The sequence below is a fragment of the Orcinus orca genome, chromosome 13, assembly GCF_937001465.1.
Source record: "Orcinus orca chromosome 13, mOrcOrc1.1, whole genome shotgun sequence".
NCBI classification, from domain to species: domain Eukaryota; kingdom Metazoa; phylum Chordata; class Mammalia; order Artiodactyla; family Delphinidae; genus Orcinus; species Orcinus orca.
In genome coordinates this window covers 997,684-1,022,476 of record NC_064571.1, presented here as the reverse complement: position 1 = coordinate 1,022,476, position 24,793 = coordinate 997,684, and the positions used below count along the sequence as shown (strand labels likewise).

The window sequence follows — 24,793 nt, the reverse complement described above, 5'->3', positions numbered from 1 at the left end:
TAAATCCCATAGGCTTTCTTTAGTCTCTAACAGTTAGAGGAACAAAAAGAAAAAGAATGAAAAAGAATAAAGAAAGCCTATGGGAGCAGTTACAGAGCCAGAGTTCGCAGTGCAGACACATGCCAAGTGGTCATGGGGCCTGGGCGTGGAGAGGGGGCGTGTACGGAGCGGCTGGGGACCGGGGTCCAGGGCATGCAAGGGGTGGGGTGAGTGGAGGTCACGGTCCCAGGGCAGCACGACCGCGGCTCCTTCTTGGAGAGGAGAGCACACGGCAGCGTCTTCCTCTCTAGAGGGTCTGTGGTGGCTGTTGGTTACCTCAGTGGGGAAGCTGCTGGGATGCCCTGCGGGGCAGGCCACTGGGGTCCACGCTGACAAATCCTATGAAGGCTGCAGAGCCCACGCAGAGCGACTGAGGTCCTCAGGGACAAAGGCTGCTGGGGTGCCCTGCAGAGCAGGCCCTGGGGGCATGGTGGCTCCGCTGTGTGTCTGACACTGGTAGCCCCCTTCTCTGAGCCCAGCCACCTCCAGACAGCTCTGCTGTGCCAGTCCCCCCAGCAATTCTCTCTGTGTGGTTATCCTCCTGTTTGGGCTCCACTGTGTTGCTTTAGGTCCTTAATTAGACTCTTGAAGCCCTTCCCAGGACTATTTTTGTTCATGGATGGCTGGGATTTTTTTTGGTGGGGGATGAAGGCTCATATCTCCTACTCCACCATTTTACTGATGTCACTTGTCATCTAATTTTCTTGTAAGCTAAGTGATAAATTACATAACCATATAATTTATTACCCCTAGAGAATTAAGCAGATTTACACTTCACACATGAAAATAATACTACACAGAGCTCAAAGAGCCTATGTGAAGCAGACAGCATGGAGAAATCAGAACAGAAACAGCTCTCTGTGGGGTCTCTGGCCATTTTTAGTTGTTGAAGCTGAAAAAATGTGAATACTCTATTGCATAAGCATAAAATAAAGCTAACGAACCTTACCATTCCTTCATATTCTATTGCTTTAATTCAATTACACATTAACACAATGATAATTCAGGCTGGAAAGGAGGAATCTCAGCCGTGTTCAACTAGGAATGTGGCCTGAACTAGAGATACAGACGGCGGACAGAGGATGCTCTGAGGATGCAGCCCTCCAGAGACCTCTAAGGAGAGGAGGAGAAAACCGGGTCCAGTTACCTTAAGTAGAAAGTGAAATGAACCGAGGGTTCAGGAAGTCCTGGATGATCAGAGGGCTGCAGGGCGTGACACCAAGAATTAGATAAACCACGTCTAGATCTCCTCCCACCCAAGTGTCTCAGAAAAAGGCTATTCACAAATGCCTCACCTGTGAAGTGCGGTGATCAGCCCTGTAGCCTCACATCTCACTCAATATCAGGAGGACACCCAGCCAGTGTCTGCGTCAGGCATTTAAGTACCGAGGGGAAAGGGATTATCTACACGCGTTAAAGTTTGTGAAAACGTCCCTGACTGTGCTATCCATCACTCTTTCTAGAAGTCACTGGAGAGTAGAGATATCAGTTCACTGAAGCTCAGACCAAGAAGTTTAATGAAAATTATGAGAAAAACATGGCTGATACTTCTCTGTCCTTCTGCATGGATCTTTAAAGAGCAGCCTCTGTGAAGCAGAAGAGAAACCTGTTTCCAAAAACCACGAATGGCTCGTGTGACGTGATGTCAGGGTTTTTAAACCACGACCTGGACATTTCAGCCTGATCTGCCTTTTGGATGAACCCAGTGTGACTTCAGTTACGCAGCATTAAGGTGCTTCATTTTCCTTCTCTCTCTGCAGAATTTCAGTCTTTAGGTGAATTTCAATATATCAACATGTAATATATAATATCACACACATTTTCATTTCTGTTCCTTCTATATATCCTCTTTCTACCTTCTGTTATAATTTTCTTTGAATTAAAACATTTATTTCAATCATATTCGTCAAAAATTCCCACTCCATTCATTTGATAACAGACTTGTACTGAGTGCCTTATTCATGCTGGGGAGTGGAGGGCATCGAAAGATGATAAAAATAGGGTTACTTCCCCCAAGGAAAGTGCAGCCTGGTAGGGACCAGAGCGAGCTGCCCCATCAAGGAAACTGATACACACTGAAATAAACCGAAAGGTGCATCACGTTGTGGAGCAGAGAAACAAGCATGTGGGAGGAACCCCAGAGACACTGGGGAGAGTGGGTGTCTGGTGACCGCCCGCGTTCTGGCCATGAAGCACTCCCGCCATGGCCAACACAGTCAGCATCCCTGCCTCCCCAGTACCAAAGTCCAAGGCTGTCCTATTCGTACAGGCAGACCTTGTTTCACTGTGCTCCACAGACATTGCAGTTCTTACAAACTGAAGGCTCGTGACAACCCTGGGTCAAGCGAGTCTATCGGCGCCATTTTTACTCACAGCATTTGCTCACTTTGTGTCTCTGTGTCACACTTTGGTAATTCTTGCAATATTTCAAACTCTTCCATTATTATTACATTTTTCGGGTGATTTGTGATCAGTGACCTTTGATGTTACTACCACGACTCACTGAAGGCTCAGATGATGGTTAGCATTTTTTAGCAATAAAGCATTTTTAATTAAGATGTACATTGCTTTTTAGACATACTGTTATTGCACACTTAATAGACTACAGTATGGTGTAAACATAACTTTTATGTGCACTGGGAAACCAAAACACTCGTGTGACTCACTTTATCACAATATTCACTCTATTATGTGGTCTGGACCCAAACCCACGGTATCTCTGAGGTTTGCCTGTAATTTACTTGTAAAACCTCAGGGACACGTATTTCAGAGGTTTCCTGAGACCCAGAAAGTGGAGACATTCCACTGGGTCTTGAGAGATTTCTGGGTCTCATTCGAAGGTGGACTCTCGTATACTGAAGACTAAACGTGAAACGTGAAATTATAAGAATAAAATTCACAAAGACCTCTGAGACCTAAGAGCAAAGGGATTTTTTTTCAACAAAACTTCAAAAGTACGAAACAAAAGGCAAAAATACTTAATGAATTTGAGACATCAAAAATTTTAATTTCTGTTCATCAAAGAGCACCATAAAAAAGGCTAATAAAAAGAAAACTGAATGACAAAAGTTATTTGTGATGTCTAAAACCACAGAAGACCAATATTCAGAATATACAAGAAACTCTCAAATTGGTAAGAAAAAGATAAAACCCAAATAGAAAAATGGGCAAAGGGGACCTTGAGGAAGGCAATTTTCAGAAGAGAAAATACAAAAAATGACCAAATATTTGAAGAGATGCTCAAAATCATTAGTAAATAAGAATAACTGCAAAGGAAAACCATGGGCTGTCATTTCATATGTGTTACAGAAGCAAAGGTTGGAAAGCCAGATAATGTCCTGCTGGTGACGGTGGACAGGAGAGCAACCTAGCAACACGTCAAAATGAGTAAACAAACACTCTTCGACCCAGAAATTCCAGCTGTAGGTACAGAGCCCAAGTAAATGGGTATGCAGCCCCATAAGGGAGCATGTATAGGGGACGCTCACACCCCTGTTCCTCCAGCCATCCCTGTGCTGAGAGTTGAAGGCTACCTGGGTGCCCACTGCCGGGCGGGGAGGGTAAATCGGTATAATGTGGTGGATGCATACATTGCTATCAGAAAGCAATTAACCAGAATCAACAGATTTACACACAGCAGCATGAAGACATCTTTTTTTTTTTTTTTTTTTTTTTGCGGTACGTGGGCCTTTCACTGCTGTGGCCTCTCCCATTGCGGAGCACAGGCTCAGGACATGCAGGCTCAGCGGCCATAGCTCACGGGCCCAGCCGCTCCACGGCATGTGGGATCTTCCCGGACCGGGGCACGAACCCGTGTCCCCTGCATCAGCAGGCGGACTCCCAACTGCTGCGCCACCAGGGAAGCCCCAGGCGTTGACTTCTTTAGCTATGAAAGTCCTAGATGGCATCTTCCAATAGGAGGCTGTTTCATCTGCATTGAAAAGCTGTTGTTCAGTGTAGCTTCGTGAATTCTCTTAGCTGGATCTTCTGGATAACTCGCTGCAGCTTCTACACCAGCACTTGCTGCTTCCTCTCGCTCTTTCATGTTACGGAGGCAGCTTCTTTCCTGAAACCTCATGAACCGACCTCGCCGGCTTCAGACTTTTCTCCTGCAGCTTCCTCATGTCTCTCAGCCTTCAAGAACTGAAGAGAGGCAGGGTCTTGCTCTGGATTAGACTTTGGCTTAAGGGAACGTTGTGGCTGGTTTCATCTTCTGTCCAGACACCGAGACTTTCTGCAATCAGCAAGAAGGCTATTTTCCATTCTTATCATTCCTGTGTTTCACTGAAGTAGCACTTTTAATTTCCTTGAAGAACTTTTCCTTTGCAGTCACAACTTGGCTGACTGGTGCAAGAACCCCAGCTTTCAGCCTGTCTCAGCTTTCGACATGCCTTCCTCACTAAGCTTAATTTTTTCTAGCTTTTGATTTAAAGTGAGAGACCTGTGAGTCTTCCTTTCACTTGAACACTTAGAGCCATTGTAGGGCTATTAACTGGCCTAACTTCAATATTGCTGCCTGTCAGGGAACAGGGAAGGGCCTGAGGAGAGAGAGAGAGATGGGGGAACAGCAGTCGGTGGACTTTGAATGCACACAACATTATTGATTAAGCTCACCATCTTATATGGGTGCAGTTAATGGCCCCCCAAAACCTTTACAAGAGTAACATCTGTTATGGTGATCTGTGATCATCTTAACAAATATAATAGTAATGAAAAAGATTGAAATATTGCGAGAACTACCAAAACCTGACGCAGAGAAGTGAGCAAATGCCGTTGGGAAAATGGAGCTGATAGACTTGCTCATTGCAGAGCTGCCACAAACCTTCAATCTGTAAAAAATGTAGTATCTGCAAAGTGCAATAAAGCGAAGCACAATAAAAGGATGTGTGCCTGTACTTACACGTTCAACAGTTGGTTAAGTCCGCAGATGCAGAAACCCTGGATACAGAGGGCCGATGGTACTGTGCCATTTTACATAAGGCACCTGAGCTTCCGTGGATTTTGGTATCTGCGGGAGTTCTGGAACCAATCCCCAGGATACTCAGGGATTCTGTTCTTGTAACTAGTGGGAAAACTGAAAATAGAACAAATTTCATTGATTCTGTTGCTTAGTTCTGATAAAAAAAATTAAGGAAACAATATTTTTAGCATGAGATTAATATTTTCATTAGCAAGAGTAGTGATATTAGCAACTTATCTTAGCATTCCTTTCCTTGCAAGAGCACAGAAGGCTTTCCTAGGCTGGTCTACAAGTTTAAAGTCTGTCTAGATGTTTTACACTCACATTCAGTATTGTATACTGATGGTAAGCGGTACCGTCGCCACAAAAGAAGTTGACAGATGTCCAGCCCCGAGCAGCAAGCTGCAAGGATGCAAATCACTGGAAAGTGCAGACAGCACACATCTCCCCATGAGCCAGTGGGGAGCCACGAGAGCGTCCGAAGGGCTTTCCGCTTCCCTGTGTTTCTAATCCACTCATTAAGCCTCCGGAGCTTGAAGTTAGACTGAGCTAGCAACCTCCCGCCCACACAGAGTTTCCAGATAAAATACAGAACAACAGATGATTTTTGTAAGTATAAATATGTCCCAAATATTGCATGGGACAGGCTCATTCTAAAAATTCATTTGTCGTTTACCTGAAATTCAAATATAACTGGATGCTCTGTATTTTGACCAGCTTTTTATTCTTCCAAGAATGTAAAGATTCTTGGGGTTTTGTTTTAAGGGATGATCTGAGATTGAAGGTTTCGTGCATCCTTCCTTCACTTCACTACGAGTTCAGAACCAACCCAATCTCTGCAGTTGATTGAAGCGGCAAGTACTAACTAATACACTTCCTCCGATTTTGGTTTTCTCCCTCCTCAGCTCCTAGAGCCGAGCCCTGCAGCAGTGTGGCCACAAGGCCACCGAATCAGAAGGTGGGATGGGCTGTGTGTGACCCCAGACGAGCCCTGGTCCCACACAGTCTGGATTTCCTTCCGGTCATACTGACCATGGCCCTGTTCCTCCTCTTTCCTCCTGACTTGGTCTCAAGGATTGGATAACAATTGAGGAATTTATAAAAAGCCCAATAAGCGAAAGACTGATTCAAGGAATAAAGACAATTTCAGTTCAATTTTATTCAGTACGAGCTTAGCCCACTTCCCAATAGTTGTCTTTTAAAACAGTCTGCTGAACCAAAATATGTTTTAGACCTGCTCCTTCTGTAAAAACATACAAACAAGAACCTGTTTAAGAAAAATGACCTGCCTTCTGACTTTTCCTAAGAAAAGCAGGTTAGAAAGCCCCTTTGTAATTTTTTCAAAGGGATCACATGTGAGGCCTAGACAAGCCCCTGGTTTGCACCTGGGACATCCAGAGAGGGCAGGAGGGGGTCTCCTCCCCACAGCTGGAGGAAAACAGTGGGAAAGAGGAACCAGGAAGATTTAGGAGAGAAAGGGCAGTGACTTTACCTCTGGTGCCTACCGTGTGCCAACACCGCAGAATGACTTACATGCCTCAATTCTTACATTAACCCCGTGAGGCTAAAATGGCTCAGAAGGGATTGAGTGACTAGAAAGTCTACACGGGGCAGCTTCAATCCAACCCCAGGGATTTGGAATTCCAAAGCAACGCTTAGCAGATGGAGACTTAGCACCACGTGAATTTTATAATAACTAAGTACAACACTTTATTTAATTTTCCTGAACTTGTGAGAAAGTATTGATATTATTGGGGAAAAATATTAAATGAGAATAGGAACCATCCGTGCAGTCATGAAAATTTTTCAGGTTATTTGAAATCTTCAACTATCCCCAGGTCTATTTCAACCTCAGCCAGTCCTCTTCGGGAACAGAGGGCATTTTCTCCCTGTCTCCCAGCCCTCCATCCCCAGCACACAAGGGACTAAACAAAACCGCCAAGATGTTGCTAAGCTCCCCAGCTCTCTACTGTGCTGGCACACAGAGCTATAAAGACCAGAGAAAGAAATTTCTCTGAAAAGCCACAGATAATTTTCCTAAGTCTCTTAAAATGCACGTGAGGGCCAGGAATTCCACCTGGCAGTCTTGGTCCCAAGCGTCCATCCATCTCCCGACAGCCGACAGGGAGGCTGAGGGGCAGGGAGAGCCCAGGCATCCCCCAGGTCACATGGGAAGAGAGGCCCATAGTCATGGCTCGTTATTCACAGATAAGGTTGCTGAGCAGTAAACACACTTTCATTCGCACAACAACTCCATAGGCAGAGGCTGTCATGACCCCCATTTTCAGAGGAAAGTCGGGGTGCAGGGGCACAGAGGGTCAGCACCCCGTCCACAGCCCTCGGCTTCCGGGAGCTGGTGCAGGGGTCAGGGCAGGCGTCCGGTGTCTGCCTTCCGTCTCAGACCCCCAGCCTCAGCCACCAGCTCGCCTAACCCCGGCACGGTGGTGGCTCCCAGACCTCACTCCCTCGGTTCTCCAGTTCGTTTCCCTCTTCCCTTCTGCAGAGGACACAGGCGCCAGCCACAGGGCCGGCTGCGCTGAGGACACGGGCAGAGCCCAGTTTCCGTGCTGCGGCGGACAGGGGAGGACACGGGGCTGAGTGCGGACGGCTGCTCCAAAGGACAGGACAGGGCCACCAGCAATGAAAGGGGAGGCACCCAAGTTCAGGGACAGGCTCTCCAGAGAGGGGCTGTTTAGGGAGGACGTTAAAGAAGATCTGAAGGTTCAGACGCAGGTGAGCCTGAGCCAGACGGTGAAGCCGGGAAATGAAGGACAGCCACGGCGGCGGGAGCCTGTGCCTGCGGGAGGCACGGGGACACAGGAGGGGGGACACGGGGGGCATCAGGGCTGCAGAGCGGGCAGTGTGCACACCCTGGGCTCCCAGGTACCGCAGGGGCGCCTCGCGGAGGCCCTCGTGGGGTGCTGTGAAGGTCTGGGTGGGAAGTGGTTTAAGCAAGAAGGGAGACTCCTGCCGGCAGGAACAGCATCTGGGGCAGCTGGGGGCGGGAGAGGCGTCTCAGGGTGGTTCTCTGTCAACTGGCTTCCGTACTGACACTGACCACCAGGGGTTAGCGCAGACCCAGAGGTCAAGGGCAAAGTCTTTCCCAAGACCCACCCCCCCCCCCAGATGCACCCATGAGTCGTGGGGACCATCTGTGCTTCTGACCAACCAGCTCTAAGTGTGGAGGGTCCCCATGACCCCCATAGCATCCATAATGGTGCTTTCAGGACTCACTGAAAGCACTACACCTACAATTACAGTTTCATCATAGAGGACTCAGATCACAACAGCCAAATGGAAGAGGTGCTGGGAGCAAGGTCTGGGACAGAGGGAGCAGAGCTGCCGTGCCCTATCCCCCTGTCCTCGTGGAGCCTGGGCACGGCACCCCCCTGGCCCGGCCCCTCACTGCACTCACCGGCCGGGAAGCTGTACAGAGCCTCGGGGTCCGGGGTTCGTGGGTTCTCATGTCACTGGCCACACGGCTGACCCCACTCTCCAAGACCCTCTCCTCTCCCTGGAGGGGGGATGGGATGGAAAGGCCCAACCCCATGATCACATGCTTGATCTTCTGCCGTGGCGGCCCCTCCCCTGGAACTGTCTATGGGCCCAGCAGGTGTCACCTCGTTGGCACCAACTCAGGTGTGGTCTAAAGGGACTCCCGGTGAACAACCAAAGGCTCCAATCACTCAGGGACTTAAAAGGGCTTTTGAAACTCGGCATCGGGAACCGGAGACAAAGACCAGACGTGCTCTCGATTATATCACAAGGAGAAACAGGAGACCTGGGCAGGTCTGGTCTTGTTTTCGAGGTGGTCAGCCGAGAAGGGTTGTGGTGGAAATAGGAGGGAAAAAAACTCCGCTGCAGCCAGGAATGATTCCAAGGAAAGGCACAAGGAGGCTAAATAAGCACCGAGGCTTTTAGGAAAACAAGGGGCTTGCAGGGGATGTGGCACGAGGCTGGGAGGTGAACTCCAGGAAGGAGGACGCCAGAGGGTGTGTGTTCTGTAGCTCCCAAGTTTTTGCATCCACTTGGCTTCAAGTAAGACAAACATGTTTTATTAGCTGTGAACAGACACCGACTGATACAGACACTGAACAGCCTACGACAGGAAGGGAACCTTCGCTATTAGAGCCTCGTTTACTTTACTCTTAAAAATAACAATGCTGACCCCTTCGGCCATCTGTGCTGGGAGGTTCAATCTAGGCTGTCATTGTTAGCAGCACAGAAACTTCCCTCCAGCCTTTCGGCGTAGGCATTCTGCATTGCAACCTGTAATCCCGCGGGCAGATTCCCTGCAACTTCTTAATTAGCTTAAAATTCCCAGAAGAAACAATTAATGGAGATCTGTGAATTATTTTGTGGACACAGAGGAGAACTACAAGTGAGGTGGCACTGACTCTTGCTAACGGTACAGAAGAGCAGGGCTGAATGCGCACAGGACCCTGAACGGCAGCCAGGAGCCGAGGGCTCGGCGGCTACATCAGAGCCCCGCTGGGGCTGTTGAGGACTTTGCGCTGTGTGCAAAGTCCTAAACACGAGTCCCAGCTCCCTGGATGGGCTCCCCCTCGACTGCCAGCCCAAGGCAGGACCTGAGGTCTGAGCTCTGCCCTGTCTGTACGATGCCAAGAACGCAGCTCTGAGCTGACTGAGAGTAACACTTTCCTGGAGCAGAAATCTGATATCCAACACTCTTGGCCTTGAACAAAATGGAGGATTTAAAATATGACGGCACGGAGCGCCTGGCTGTGGACTACGTGGAGGGGATTCTGCAGCCCACGCCCACCTGTGACACCTGGGATCAGATCTGGAACTTCCAAGCCAGGCCTGATGATCTGCTCATTTCCACCTACCCGAAAGCAGGTAGGCGGGAGGGATGGGGGGGAGACGCAGAGGAGGGTTAGGAAGAGAAGCGGGAAAGATGCATCAATAATGAAATAAAGAGGGCTTCCCTGGTGGCGCAGTGGTTGAGAGTCTGCCTGCCGATGCAGGGGACACGGGTTCGTGCCCCGGTCCGGGAAGACCCCACATGCCGCGGAGTGGCTGGGCCCGTGAGCCATGGCCGCTGAGCCTGTGCGTCCAGAGCCTGTGCCCTGCAACGGGAGAGGCCACAACAGTGAGAGGCCCACGTGCCGCAACAAAAAATAATAATAATAATAATGAAATAAAGAAACCGACCTGGATTTGAGTGGAAAGCTGTTTACTGGGCAGAGTGATACTGCCAAGACAAATCACAGGTAGTAACTGAAACCACACAAAAAATATTAAAATGACCTACACATCTTAAGAATTTAATTCTTTCTGTGATGTACCTGTTTTTTTACTTCCCTGAAAGAGAGTGAATCAAACAGCCCAAAACAAAGGGGCCAGACTTGCTGCCTTATTTGTTCCCAGCACAGGCCCATATAGCAGAGCCAGACAGGGGACCCCTGCCTGATCTAGGGAAGAGGAGGGGCTTGGGCTCTGCAATGCTGAGCTTGTAAGTTTCCCAGCTCAGGGTCCCAGAAATACTCTCTTAATTTCCACCCTCCCTGGTGGTAGGTTGTGAACCTACTTTCTTATTTCAATAGTCAGTTTAACAAAGTCACTGAAGAAACAAGACAAACTTGAGCTCAGCCACTGCATCATAAAAATGCGGGGGTGAGCAGAGAGAAAGAGTTCTCTGCAGTTATTTGTGTATATCTACAGTTAGACCAAAAATACAGTATTCAACTCATACCCCAATTGCACTGACATCTGCTCTCTGCAAAGTCAAGCTCCACGTCAATAACTTCTGCTACATGCTCACACACATGTGCACACACACACACACACACACACACGCACACACGCTCCACCCCCTTTGCCTTTATCTGTAACAATCTGACAAAAGGCTCTACAGGTAGATGGGGCCTTAGACTCACCCGTCCATCGGTTTCATATCGGCCCTGATTTTCTGATCTTACTCATCATGAGTCTGTTCAGAATTAAAATTTTCTAAATGTGAATTTCTGAAAGTACCCACTGGTGGGGATCACATCTCACTGCCTTAATTTCACCCACAACTCTTAATTTATTACCATAATTTCAGTACAATGCTTAATCATTCATCTTTTCTCCACCTGCCATATGTGAGCATTAAGATTTGGTTCATTTAGGGTTTTCATGGGTTAGGGGCAAGCAGGACCGTACAATGCAAATACCACGCTCAAAAAGTGAAGCACTTGCCAGCTAAGGTAATATTTAGTCAATCACTCAAAACCTGTGCGCTAATAAAGGCTCTACTGATCAGAGGGAAGAAACAAGCTCAGATCATGGAATGGTTCACACCTAACTTTTTGGCAGAATAATAAGTGCTCTGTGACTGAGGTGAGATAAACACACTGCAGAACCGCTGACTGCTAGGGGACGATCTGACCCTGAACCTCCAGTCGCACTGGAGTCTGCCCCAGCGTTAGCCCGTGGCTGTCAATGCAGAATAAACACACAAAACGAGTACACTTGAACTTCCTTTGAGTCAATAGCTAAAGAAATATTGGTCCTGGATCCTGTAATGAAAGAGTTGGTGTCAGAAAATATTAGAAGCTAACTGACCGAGGATGTAAACTGCAGCTGCTCTCTTGTTTCCTAAGCTGTGCCCCCTGGCAGACCTAGAAGCGCTGAATTGGGAGCATGAGAAAGGGTCTCGTAACCAGAGTCGATCAGCCCAGACCCAGGACTCAGAGCTCAGTCTCCCAGCCTCCTCCTGCCACGGACTCAGTCAGGTGTCTGGTCAGTAGTCTTCAGCCAAGGCCGAAGGTCAGGTGGCAGCCCCACGCTGGTCAGGATGGGTCGGCCCGCAGGAGCTGAGCGGAGCTGGGAGACAGAGGCCCTTCTCGGGGGCAGCGGGGGCAGTGAGGGCGCAGCCTCTAGGTCGAGGTTCCAGGCAGCAAAATGCGGAGTGGCCTCTGCACAACTTCTATCAATCAGACCTCTACCTCCTTCCCTCAAATCCCAGAATGTAAATCAGATCTCAGGACATTTAGAATCTCGGCAGCAAAGGAGCCTGGGGAATGCACTTTTTAGCCTTTCAGGTAAAATAAAGGAAAGTGTGAAAATGGAGACTAAACCCTAATCATTCATTCATTCGGCCAACATATAACAAGAGCCTCCTCCTGTGTAGCAAGCCCATGCTACGCACTTGGGAAACAGAGTCTGAAGACCACACCATGATGACTCTCCACATCACAGGCTGGTGAGAAGGACTCTCATTCTGCCTTTCTAAGGAACTATGCAGCTAACTCAATAGCATAACAATCCTAATTAATGGTTGTACAGAATAAAAAAAGAACTATGTATTTATGAATCTAATGTCCACTCCAAATTGGAGTCTTTGTATAAAAATCCATATCATACCATATTATGATAACACAAGATATAAACAAAGAAGGATGGTTTCTGAATTCCATTATAAAGCTGGCTTTAAAGTTCACACGGCTGCTCTAACAAGTGTTTGGTCACATTCTAAGAACTGCAGTAGATAAAGCCTGTGCTTCCTCATCTTCCTGGGGAATAAGGAACAACCTGGACGCAGGAGATCGTGGACTTGATACAAAACGAGGGTGATATTGACAGAAGCCAGCGGGCACCTACTCACGAGCGATTCCCCTTCATCGAGTGGAAAATCCCGGGCATGGAATCTGGTGAGTACGGCACAGCTGCACCTGACCCCGGGCCTAGACACCCACCAGGGATTTTTACTATCCAGTAGCCCTCTCAGAATTCTAGGCATTCAAACAACCGTCGATGGACTCCGTGACTATCTTTCTCACCATCGTTCTAACTCCAGACGTTTTCTAATCAAGTTACTGTTTATGCAAAAGTAAGTTAAGTTTTGATTCTCCAATTAGAAATTAACTTCACTCCACAAGGATGAGCCTAGGTAAGATAATTTTATAGTGGAAGGGTTTGAATTTTTTAGGTTCTTCTTTATTTGGTTTATTGTTATGGTTAAAAACTGCTCTAGCCGGGCTTCCCTGGTGGCGCAGTGGTTGGGAGTCCGCCTGCCGATGCAGGGGACGCGGGTTCGTGCCCCGGTCCGGGAGGAACCAACATGCTGCGGAGCGCCTGGGCCCGTGAGCCATGGCCGCTGAGCCTGCGCGTCCGGAGCCTGTGCTCCGCAATGGGAGAGGCCACAACAGTGAGAGGCCTGCGTACTGCAAAACGAAAACAAAAACAAAAACTACTGCTCTAGCCCAAAAAACCCATTCGTGAGCTACAAGTATTCTCTCAGATGAGATCCACAGAGTTACAGGCGGCCTGGAACTGTTCCTAACGTAGTAATAACAAAGCAGCAAGATTCTGAAGCAAATAGAGAAAAATAATGGGAAGTCATTGAAAATTAATTTTACAGGCTTGGAACAAGCTAATGCAATGCCCTCACCACGGATCCTAAAGACGCACCTTCCCATCCACTTGCTGCCACCATCCTTCCTGGAGAAAAACTGTAAGGTAAAGAGCCAAAGGAATTCAGAGTTGACCCCTTAGAAGGACCTCAGACTGGTCCTCAATCCATTTCCTCTTAAAACACTTCGCTTGTTAAAAAAAAAAAAACGAGTCCACCTTGTCACATCATCAATATGCAAATTGATATGAATGCTTTCCACCTCCCACAAAAGCCAAATCACAGGAATGCAGCATCGGAAAGATTCATCTGTATGGAATATACCCACCCTAACATAACTGTTGGTCTAATCCTGGTTTTGCTTCTTCCCTCCCTCCCTCTACTCCCAGATAATCTATGTAGCAAGAAACCCCAAGGACAGCATGGTGTCTTATTACCACTTCCACAGGATGAATAAAGGGCTTCCTGCTCCAGGAACCTGGGAAGAGTACTTTGAGAGTTTTCTGGCTGGGGATGGTGAGAGAACTCAGCTTTGCTCCCATCCTTTCTCAAAATCCTCAGATACTCTACAGAGAAGTCATCATTTCCTTAGAACAGCAGGGGCTCTGCCTTCTTCACAGTGAGGGAATCACCAGCGCGACCTTCTCCCTCTCTTCAGGATTCTCCTCCCAGGTGGGTGCTTGTCAGCTGGGTTTCCGCGACTCACTGCCCTATTTCTGATCCCGTCCTGCAGTGTGTTGGGGCTCCTGGTTCGAGCACGTGAAGGGATGGTGGGATGCCAAGGACCAGCACCGCATCCTCTACCTCTTCTACGAGGACATGAAGAGGGTAAGGAGCAAGGCCGCCTCACATGTTCCCCTCTGACCAGAAAATATTTCAGTCATAACGTGCGGACCCCATCAGGGACTCACAGATTGAAACAGGGCACAGAAGACGCTACATTTCACCGGCTGCAGCTGTCCACGCATCAAAGAACACCTGGGACATCATGAGTTTCTGTATCACACAGTCTCACCTGAGCTTCCTGGAGCTCTGGGCCCTGGGACGCCTTTTCCTTATAGGCAGAGGATGGCAAAATGAGGGATGCCTTTTTCTCTCCTTGTATGTAGACTTTTAAATTCCGTTTAGAAGGGAAAACAAATCTAGCATAATTTGGGTTTTTTTTTATTAGTACTTGAGGAACGTCATAGTTTCAAACAGTTTAAGAAATTATGGCGCAGTGGGAAACACTAATGGTTTAGAGTCAAAATTCCTGAATCCCAGTTCTGGCTTTACTGCCTACTGGCAATTATTCTTTGTGAAGATGCTGAGCATCTAGGAATTTAGTTTCCTTACATGCAGAAAGGAGATAGTAATATGCACTCCAAGAGCTGTTATAACGACTAAATGAGGTGGTGTCATGAGAGTATATTGTAAATGGTCATCTACCCAGTCCTTTCTGTGACTCCACTGAATACAGGGATCTATACAGAATTACAGTCTCTGTTCTAGAATTTATAACAGAAAGACTGGTTCTCAAAAGGTACGTCACAGACAGCTGCATGGCCTCTCAGAGCCCATGCCAGGCCTGCTAAGTCAGACGTGCAGTTTTAAAAGATTAATCGGGGATTCCTGTGCACATTAGTTTAGCTGCATTTTTCTTAGGTTCCATCACTACTGGGCTTTATCCAGCTGTGTCTACAAAATATCTGAAGAGTGAAAAACACAGCATCATTTTTCTATGTTTTTTATTGAGATACAACTGACAAGTAACATTATATTCGTTTCAGGTGTACAGGATAATGATTTGATATTTGTATGTACTGAGAAATTATCTCCCTAATCAGTCAACATCTGTCACCACACACAGTGACAAAAATTTTCTTTCTTGTGGTGAGAACTTTTAAGATCTATTCTCGGCACAGTGTTATTATACTGTACGATACAATGTTATTAATTATACAATACAGTGTGATTATAGTCACCATGATGTACACTACATCCTAGGACTTATTTATCTTACAACTGGAATTTTGAACATTTTGACCCCCTTCACCCACTTCACCTCCCACCTCTGGCAAACACTGATCTGTTCTGTATGGTTTTTTTAAATAGGTAAGTTTCTAGGATTACATTTCTAGGATTCTCAGAACCATGATTCCAGGGCTAGCAGGACAACCCATATAGGTATCAGTATAAAATTCTCTCCCTTGTGTTTACTTGGTACAAAAGTGTGGAGACACCACAAGAGAGCACCGAAAAACTAAACAACAGGAGGGCATACAAAAGGAGACTCTGGTCACATATACATATATGCACTGCTGCAGTTCAGAGAGTTGTCTCGTCACAGGATTCCAGATATAGACACTCAACTAAGGAATATTATGGCAGGGGTTATAAGGAAGGGTTTGCTCTTTTATGACTGGATGTGACAAACAGGGGCCATGATATCAGATGCTACAAAGCTAAGACCAGGGAAAGTCCATGTAGGTGACGCTTGCCCACATATCGTCATAGCAGTGCCAAAGGAGGATGTGTCCCTGGGAACGGTGTATAGATCCCTGGGGTAGATCCTAATGCATTATGAATGCCAGGAGGAGACTTCACCGAAATAGGCAGTCTAACCTCAGGGTCCCCAGCGCCCTCTTACATGTTTCTGCGATCATGCTCTGGGCTGTCACCTGCCTGTGGTCACTCAGAGTGCACAGTTCTCAGCACTCCTGCTGATTCCTAGTCTGTGTGAGGCCAACTAAATTAAGCACTTTTGACATCCAAGCTTCAAAGCGGGAGCCCATTTTAAAGCAGGAGACACAGTGGCGGGGATAAACGCTCCCACTGGCAACGCACCACTCCTCCCGGACACAGGGGCCTTCCCACACCACAGCGCCCCTGGGCTGCGTCCCTCTGAGGAGGAAACAGTGGCGACAATGGGGCTGAAACCTTCTCAGAGACACCGAAGCACCCGGACCAGCTGGGCACTGCAGCTACTGCCACGGGGACTCTTGGGTGCAAAGAAGTCCCTCCCACCCTCGTGCCCCCCTCACCAGCACCACTGGGAAAGTCTGGGGCCACTTCTGTCCACATGAGAAGCAGGAGACGGGCCTCTGTGGCCAGGTCCCCAACGCTGCTGCAACACCTGCTCGCAGCATCAGTCCAGTGGCTGTCCCCGTGGGGCATTTAGCTGGACGGGCTAGAGCAGGACATTTGGGCCTAATTCTGGACACATCCCTCTGTGGCACGTGCCCCATGCACTGCATGTCACTGTGTGGTGAGTGTCTCACCAACACGCTCAGTTGACGCTTCCATGTTAGAACAAGAAGAGCGTAATGACTCCAGTTGATACAGTCACCACATCAAAGTGAGTCACATCTGAAAAGCTGAGCACTTGTGAGACACGATTTTTTAAAATTTTAATTCATGACATGTTACTGATTACTAGCATTAATTCATTCCAACAGTCTTTTGAAACTATTATTTATTGATATAAATTATCTTATATCAAGTCTTTTCTTTTGACTCTGATCATAGAACCCAAAGCATGAAATTCTGAAGCTGGCAGAATTTATTGGAAAGAGCCTAGATGATAAAGTTCTGGATACAATTGTCCATTACAGTTCATTTGACGTCATGAAGCAGAACCCGATGGCAAACTACACGTCGATTCCAGCTCCATTCATGAACCATTCTATTTCTCCATTCATGAGAAAAGGTTTTTATGTTTCCTTTTCACCATAATCTTAAAGGAATTGTCCAATATTTCAGAGTCTTTGGGGAGTTTCTTTTCTATAGATAAGAAAAATAAGATCAATAATAAATGGTTCTGGGGAAAAAATAATTTAAGAAACCACAGATGAAATGAAAGTGTTCAGCCACAACTGGAGAGTGAGGTTTGGTGTCTAAGTCCAACCCTTTATCCTCACCTTCCTTCTGGAGTTCTGGCTGATAAGGTGAAAACATACAGAATTAAGTCAGATGGAGCCAAGAATCCACTTTCCGGAGGGCTTTAAGCTTCAGAGAGGTCCATTCACTCCAACATACTTACTGACTGGAGTGGCTACCATGTGCCAGACACTGTTCTGGGCAATGTCCACAGCAGTGACCAAAACACACGAAAACTCAGGATAATAGTTGCCAGTAAGTACTATGTAGAAAAAGCAGTCTGGGAAAGGTAACAGGGATTGCACGTGGAGAACTGGAGGGGAATCTTCTTTCCCTTCCCTCCTTTCTCAAAACCGCACGTTGAGTCCTTCAAGAAGCAGGCCCTTCTACCTGCAGGACGCCAGCCACAGGCACAAGCACCGAGCGTGCTGCGACGGGCAGGAGGGAAGGACAAGAGAGCTCCTCAGACCTGCTGTTCACGCGGCCGTGTCACCTCCCGACCCACAAGCCAGACAGGCGATTCCTCCCCCTTCCAGGAGGAGACACTGCCAGGCCAGCCAGAGAAATGTTTGCCTGACTCTGTCGCTCCCTGACGGGGAGTAGAAATCCTCACACAGAAACGGGAGAACAGAGAAATCCAAATCCCCCCACGGTACTGACACCCACCACCCCACATCTGTTTCAGGGGCTGTGGGAGATTGGAAGAATCACTTCACTGTGGCCCAGAACGAGAGATTTGATGAAGATCACAAGAGGAAGATGGCTGACACCACTCTAACTTCCCACATCCGATTCTTGTAAGGAAGAAAAAGAACCAGAGTCCATCAGTGTGAAAGCTGATTACCCCGACCATGTGACACTGGATTCAGGCGGTCACACTAGTGCTCCTTGTGTTTGCTTTTGTTCACCCTAAAAAAAGTGACAGGGCTATCAGAGGTCAGGGCAAAGTGGAGGGTGGGCAGGGTAGCAGCGTGAAAACCATGGCGTCATTGCTAATTATCATCACATGTCAATTTTCCACAGATCATACGCTTGTTAACGTATTAAAAATGCTTCAGTCATCACACAAAAACACACTAAAATTTACAGATTAAGTTCAAGCCAATTTTTAAATGCAGCACTAAAATGTGTAAACAGTTACTTCTAGCAATTTCTTGGTAGCCAAGTAACCATCAGGTGACTCTGTTTCTAAGTCACTCCAGAGCACCCACCCCAGCCTCTCACCGCAGCCTCTACATTTAATGGGGCCCGCGCCCCCAGGCCAGCCGCGCCGCAATCCATCCTGGCCTCCCACCTTAACCTCCCTCCCTCCAGCGCCTCTGCAATCCTGCTCTAATCCATCAGCAACATCCGTTGGTTTTACTTCCAGGAAGTCTCATCGCTACAGCCATCCCCCTGGTTCAGAAGCCTCTCCCTCTTGCCTATAAGCTACCTAACTCATTTCTCTGTTCATCATACATCAGCCAAGCTTGTTTTCCCACAACAAGACTCATTATATTTCTCTTTAGCTCAGAATCCTTCAATGATTCTGAATGTTTGCTGCCTAGAAGATAAATCCCAAGCTTTTTAGCCTTCAATTCAAAGGCAGCTACAACCATATGACACAGTTGACTGACCTTCCAAACCACCTTCCAGCTAGATTTCATTCTGCCAGTCACCCTCCTTGCCTCAGCGACAAGTCCCCACGCTGGGCCCGAGCGCATCTCACAGGTTCCCAGATGATAGTTTCACTTTCACCCTGCCTCCTCCTGACATTTCCTTTCCTTCCTTCCTACCCATCCAAAACATAGACAACAAGTCCAATAACCAGCACAGGTCTCCCATCTTCCTACAGATACTGCAACCTGAAGGGTTGCTGCTCTTCTGCAGTCCTTTACACTTAGCATAATTCTTCTGTGATTAAGATTAAAGTATATCATGCTATCTCTTGGATGTCTACATTGTCTCTTTTGTGCATATTTAAATTTTCATTTATTTTTTCTCCAAGATAGGGACATTGCTAGATACTTCTTTGCAAGCCAAATGGCAAACAATATGCTCAAAAATAAGTAACTGAAATACTATATCAGTTAAGGAAATCTAAAAAGCCAACTTTTTACATTCTAAGTAGTCCCTGGAACAGCTATCATCTATGGCTGTGCTGTGTTAGCTACTAGCTGCATGTAGCTATTTAAATTATTTAAAATTTGGAAAGATCCACACACCCCAATGTTCACAGCAGCACATTTACAATAGCCAAGACATGGAAACAACCTAAATGTCCATTGATAGATGAATGGATAAATGAGAGGTGGTACATATACACAATGGAATATTACTCAGGCATAAAAAATGCAACCTTGTCATTTGTGACAACATGGATGGACCTAGAGGATTTTACGCTAAGTGAAATAATCAAAGACAAATACCAAATCCTTATACTTACATGTGGAATCTAAAAAACAAAACAAACAGACAAACAAAACAAAACAGAAACTGACTCACAGGTACAGAACGTAATATACAGCATAGGGAATATAGCCAATAGCACTGCAATAATTTTATATGGTAACAGATGGTTACCTGACTTATTGTGGTGATCAATCCTTAATGAATATAAATGTGAAATCATTATGTTGAACACTTGAATACTAATATAATATTGTATGTCAACTGCAATTTAAAAAAATAAAAATAGGGCTTCCCTGGTGGCGCAGTGGTTAAGAATCCACCTGCCAATGCAGGTAACACGGGTTCAAGCCCTGGTCCGGGAAGATCCCACATGCCGTGAAGCAACTAAGCCCATGTGCCAGAACTACTGAAGCCCGTGTGCCTAGAGCCCATGCTCCGCAGCAAGAGAAGCCACCGCAATGAGAAGCCCGCGCACGGCAAGGAAGAGTAGCCCCCACTCACCACAACTAAAGAAACCCCGTGGGCTTCCCTGGTGGCGCAGTGGTTGAGAGTCCGCCTGCCGATGCAGGGGACACGAGTTCGTGCCCCGGTCCGGGAGGATACCACGTGCCGCGGAGCGGCTAGGCCCGTGAGCCATGGCCGCTGAGCCTGCGCGTCCAGAGCCTGTGCTCCGCAACGGGAGAGGCCACAACGGTGTGTGCGTGTGTGTGTGTAGGGCCAGGGGATTTTGTGGCGATGCGTCTTACATCCAGAGCACCTCGACAGAGATGACGGCTCTCAGCTGGCAGGTTAGAAGCCCCCATTTCAATGGCCCTGAAGGGGACTCACCACACCCTCCTAACAGGCAGCCTCCCCAGTGAAAGTCCGGGGCCTGACAACAAGTAAAGCTCCTGGAACTATGGCTCCAGACTGCTTGCTCTCTGCCCTACTCCCACCATCACCACCATAGAGGCCAAAAGCCTTACTAGGGGTACTGGAGACATTCTTCTTGGTCCTTTACGTTGGCTAGCCCATAAACTGGTCCCATTTGAGTGTCGTGCAGAACGACAGGCTTCACCTGAAGGTGTCCGGCAAGCTGCAGCACGCTAGCTACTCTGGTGGCTCTGCACCCCCAGCAAGAGCTTGAGCCAGAAGTCTCTGTGACTGATGACCGCTGACAGAGCCTCTGGGGAAGGCAGGAGCCCCACCTGCAAGTGACCCTGGGGGTTTGCACTCAGTGCCTTCCGGGACTGTTGCCCGCTGCGTCCCCCCTGAAGAGCAGCCATCAGCTTCTCAGGAGCCCCTGTCAAAACTGGGTGACCGACCCAGGGAGGCCTCGTGAACCTCCAGCCTGATACTCCCATTTTGGGGTGGCTCGACTCACAAAACCTTTCCTGTCAAGTGCAAATGGTGGATTCAAGAGCGGCGGCCTGGCCACGCAGGCATCTGGGCCCTACCTGAGAAAGCAGCAGCTATCTCTCCAGGGAAAGCTTTGCCCCCCGCTGAGCCAGGTGAGTCACTGCACGGCTCACTGGAGCCCTAAATTCACAGACGCCCCTAAATGCTGAATGCCTGCTTTGACTAAGCGAAAGCTCACTGATTTCCACTGGACTGCAGTGCCAGCCCTGCAACACCAAAAGCGGACACGGCCCCTCCACCCAGAGGCCAGAATCCAGGCCCCTCTCAGGGCTCTGGCCAATGCCTGCCTTGATGAACCGTGCTCTGTGCTTACTGACTCCTGGGCTTTGCCAGTGGCCTAGCTACCAGGTCTGCCATTATGAAAACTAGAGTAGCATTAAAGACACCCGCCTGGGGCCGTGAACTGTGGAAACAAATGATGACTGCTGACTGCACTTTCCGGGGTCCTCATGTGGATGTCCACAGAAAGGACCCTTCTCTGATGGGACACGCTAGAACTAAACTGCTAGTTGAGCACGCGCTGCCCTGGCTGCTACCATCCTGCTGCCTGGATCCACCATCACATCAGACGTGACAATGCAGCCACCGTCACAGAAAAGGCACAAGTGAAGGGCTCCGTCTCTGCAGAGGCTGCCACTGGGTTCCGGACTGGTGACTCCTGCCCAGAGCTGCTCTGGTCTCTCCTGACAGACTGACCTCCGACCCCTCCCAGGCGTTTTATTGGTGGAGCCTCATCACCGGTGACACTTTTTCAGGTTTTGGTGCTGCTGTTTCAGTCAAGTCAGCCAACTGCAGTCACACTGCCGCAGCCCCTGAAACTAGAATTTGTCGTGTGTTTGGTTTTGTGGAGCTTGCAACCTGAACATAGCATGCCTTTTACCAAAAAAGCAGCTCGACAATGGCTGACCGGGGGGTATTCAATGGAGCTCCCGTGCTCCCTGCCTTCCGCAGACATTTGATATTGTTAAGCATTGAGATGGCCTCTGGAAAAATCAACTCAAAAAGGGTTTGACTGCTTCCCTCACATCCTGGTCTGCACACCTTACCAAGGCAGGTGGTCACTAAATGTGGCTATCCCCAGAAAGATGCCCTCTGCCACTTGCCGGGTAATGATCAGGATGAACAGTTGGCAGTTCCTTAAAAAGTTAAACATACTTACCACAGAGCCCAGCAATTTCCCCTCCTAGGTCCGTACCCTAGAGAAATAAAAACTTATGTCCACACAAAACTCTGGACGTGAATGTTTATAGTGGCTCTATTCATAATTACCCCAAAACTCGAAACGAACCCAAATGTCCTGCAGTTGGTGAATGGATAAACAACGGCACATCCGTACAATGAGTATCAGTTAGTGATGAAAGGGAACAAATCATTGACAAATGAGACAACCTGAACGAATCTCAAAGGCATTTTGCTGAGGAAAAGAAACCTGTCGCAAAAGGTTTGTTTCCATTTATATGACATTCATGAATGACAAAGTGATAGTGATGAAGGACAGATGACGGTTGTCAGAGATTAGGGTGGGAGGCGTGTCAGCCACGATGGGGTAGGGTGAGGGTAATGAAACTATTCTGTGGACTGATTATGCCAGTGATTACAAGAGTCTGTACATGTATTAAAATTCAAAGAACTGTATGCCAAAAGAAAAGATAATATTACTGTACGTTAATTGAAAAAATAAAAGGTGGGGAGGACTTCAAAAATGCCAAATTTCTTATTCCTTTTTTTTGCGGTACGCGGGCCTCTCACCGTTGTGGCCTCTCCCGCTGCGGAGCACAGGCTCCGGACGCGCAGGCTCAGCGGCCATGGCTCACGGGCCCAGCCGCTCCGCGGCATGTGGGATCTTCCCGGACCGGGGCACGAACCCACGTCCCCTGCATCGGCAAGCGGACTCTCAACCACTGCGCCCCCAGGGAAGCCCTCTTATTCCTTTTTCTATTGAGCTATAATTGACATATAACGTTAGTTTCAGGTGTACAATATAATGATTTGATATTTGTATGTATTGCGAAATGATCATCACAATAAGTCTAGTAAATATCCATCATTTTTTCCTTGTGATGAGAACTTTTAAGATCGACTCTCTCAGCAACTTTCAAGTATACAGTAGAGTCTTATTAACTGTAGTCACCATGCTGCACACAACATCCCCCAGACTTATTTGCTTCATAAATCAGAGTTTGTACTTTTCGACCCCCTTCACCCATCTTGCCCACTCCCACACGCTGCCCCTGCCACACCAATCTCTTCTCTGTATCTATGAGTTCAGTTGTTTGGGGGTTTTTTTGGTTTTGTTTTATAAAATGTCAAAAATGTCCAAAGTTTGACCAAAATGTCCATTTCATAAAAGACAAAGAAAGACTGTGGAAATGTTCCAGATTAAAGAAACCTAAAGAGATGTGACAATTAAATGCAAAACCTGATTCTAGCCTGGATCTCATACTGGATGGGAAAATAAAATGCTATAACGTCCTTGATGTTAATAGATACAACAAAAGCCCTGTAGTCTTAGTTCTAAGTTTCCTCAAAACCCAGAAGAAAATGACCAGTGATCTTAGGTTCTGTCCTGCTGATCGGTTTCTGTATCAATTAATTCCTAGATTCAATTAAGTCTGCATGCAGTGCAATGCATGAATATATATACAAGGCAATGGACTAGATGGAGAGGGGGCAACAGAAAGTCCTCTTTTTCTCCAAAAGGTGCTCAAAGTCTCGAGTTTCACCAACACTACCTGCCAACGCATTTAGTCACTCCTCCTTAACGGTATTCACTGCGATGTAAACATTGAGAACTTTGGTGGCTTTTAGGAATTACTCGTGATTTTTCTAAAAAGCCGTCTGAGGCTGTTTTTCTAGTCCCGAGGAAAGTCACTCATTTTACAACCCCTCCCAGTGTCCAGATTTACGGGCATTTTCCGAAGCCAGCTCACTGCAGGACGATCCTTTCCCCAAGCTGGCGAACTTCATCCCACGACCTGCGTCAGGGCGTTGCAAGTGACAAGTGACAGCCAGTGCCAGGCTGGTGGCTCACGGAGCGGAGGGGAGGCACCGGCTGCGGCAGCACGTCTTTGCCCGGACCATCCTGGCGCCGCCCGTCCCCACCGTCCCCAGGCCGCCTCCCTCCCCCGGCCAGCGTCCCCACACTCGGGCCTGTTTCCTCAGTCCCGCTCAAAGAAAGAGCTACCGGCCACGAAAGGCAGGTGTGTCAGCACAGGTCCCCAACCCGCCCGTCCACCCGGAGCGGGGCTGGGCGCCGGGACTACTCACCGTCCAGGAGGAGGGCCGGTGTCCAGGCTGCCAGAAGGGACAGCGCTCCTGCTCTGCGGTCACCCACTCGCCTCAGGAACAGCTGCGCCTCGGCCACCTGCAGCCGCAGGGCACAGCCACGCGCCCGTTCCGAGGCAAGGGCGTCTGGGGGAACTGAGGGGGGCTGAAGGGACACCTGAGGGCACAGGAGAAGGACAGGAGATAAGACAGGTGAGGGACAGCTGAAGCACACGTGAGGGACAGGAGAGGGAACAGGAGATGGGACAGCTAAGGGGGCAGGTGACGGGACAGGAGACTAGGGCGGGCCGCCTGAGGGCGCGCGGCCCGACAGTGCCCGACCCTCCCAGGAGAGGCCGGGCCCCCACTGCCCCAGTGGCGCGCCGGGCCCCGCCCACGGGTCCGACACGACACGACACGCCCCCTCGAGGGCCGGCCCGGGGGCGAGGCGGAGCGCGCGGGGAGCCACCTCCCGAGGCGGAAGCGGAAGCGCCGCCGGGCCGCGGCCTTGGAGACGCGGGGGC

General features: G+C 48.3%; 1 protein-coding gene across 1 annotated transcript; it reads left to right on the top strand.

The window, feature by feature from the left end:
- Positions 1–9,282: 9,282 nt before the first annotated feature.
- On the top strand, positions 9,283–18,017 carry LOC101274689 (sulfotransferase 1C4). Its single transcript, XM_033401666.2, has 7 exons — positions 9,283–9,859; positions 12,532–12,657; positions 13,368–13,465; positions 13,748–13,874; positions 14,092–14,186; positions 16,866–17,046; positions 17,902–18,017. The coding sequence occupies exons 1-7, from the start codon at positions 9,706–9,708 to the stop codon at positions 18,015–18,017; spliced, it is 897 nt and encodes a 298-aa protein (XP_033257557.1). The 5' UTR covers positions 9,283–9,705.
- The last annotated feature ends 6,776 nt before the right edge of the window (positions 18,018–24,793 follow it).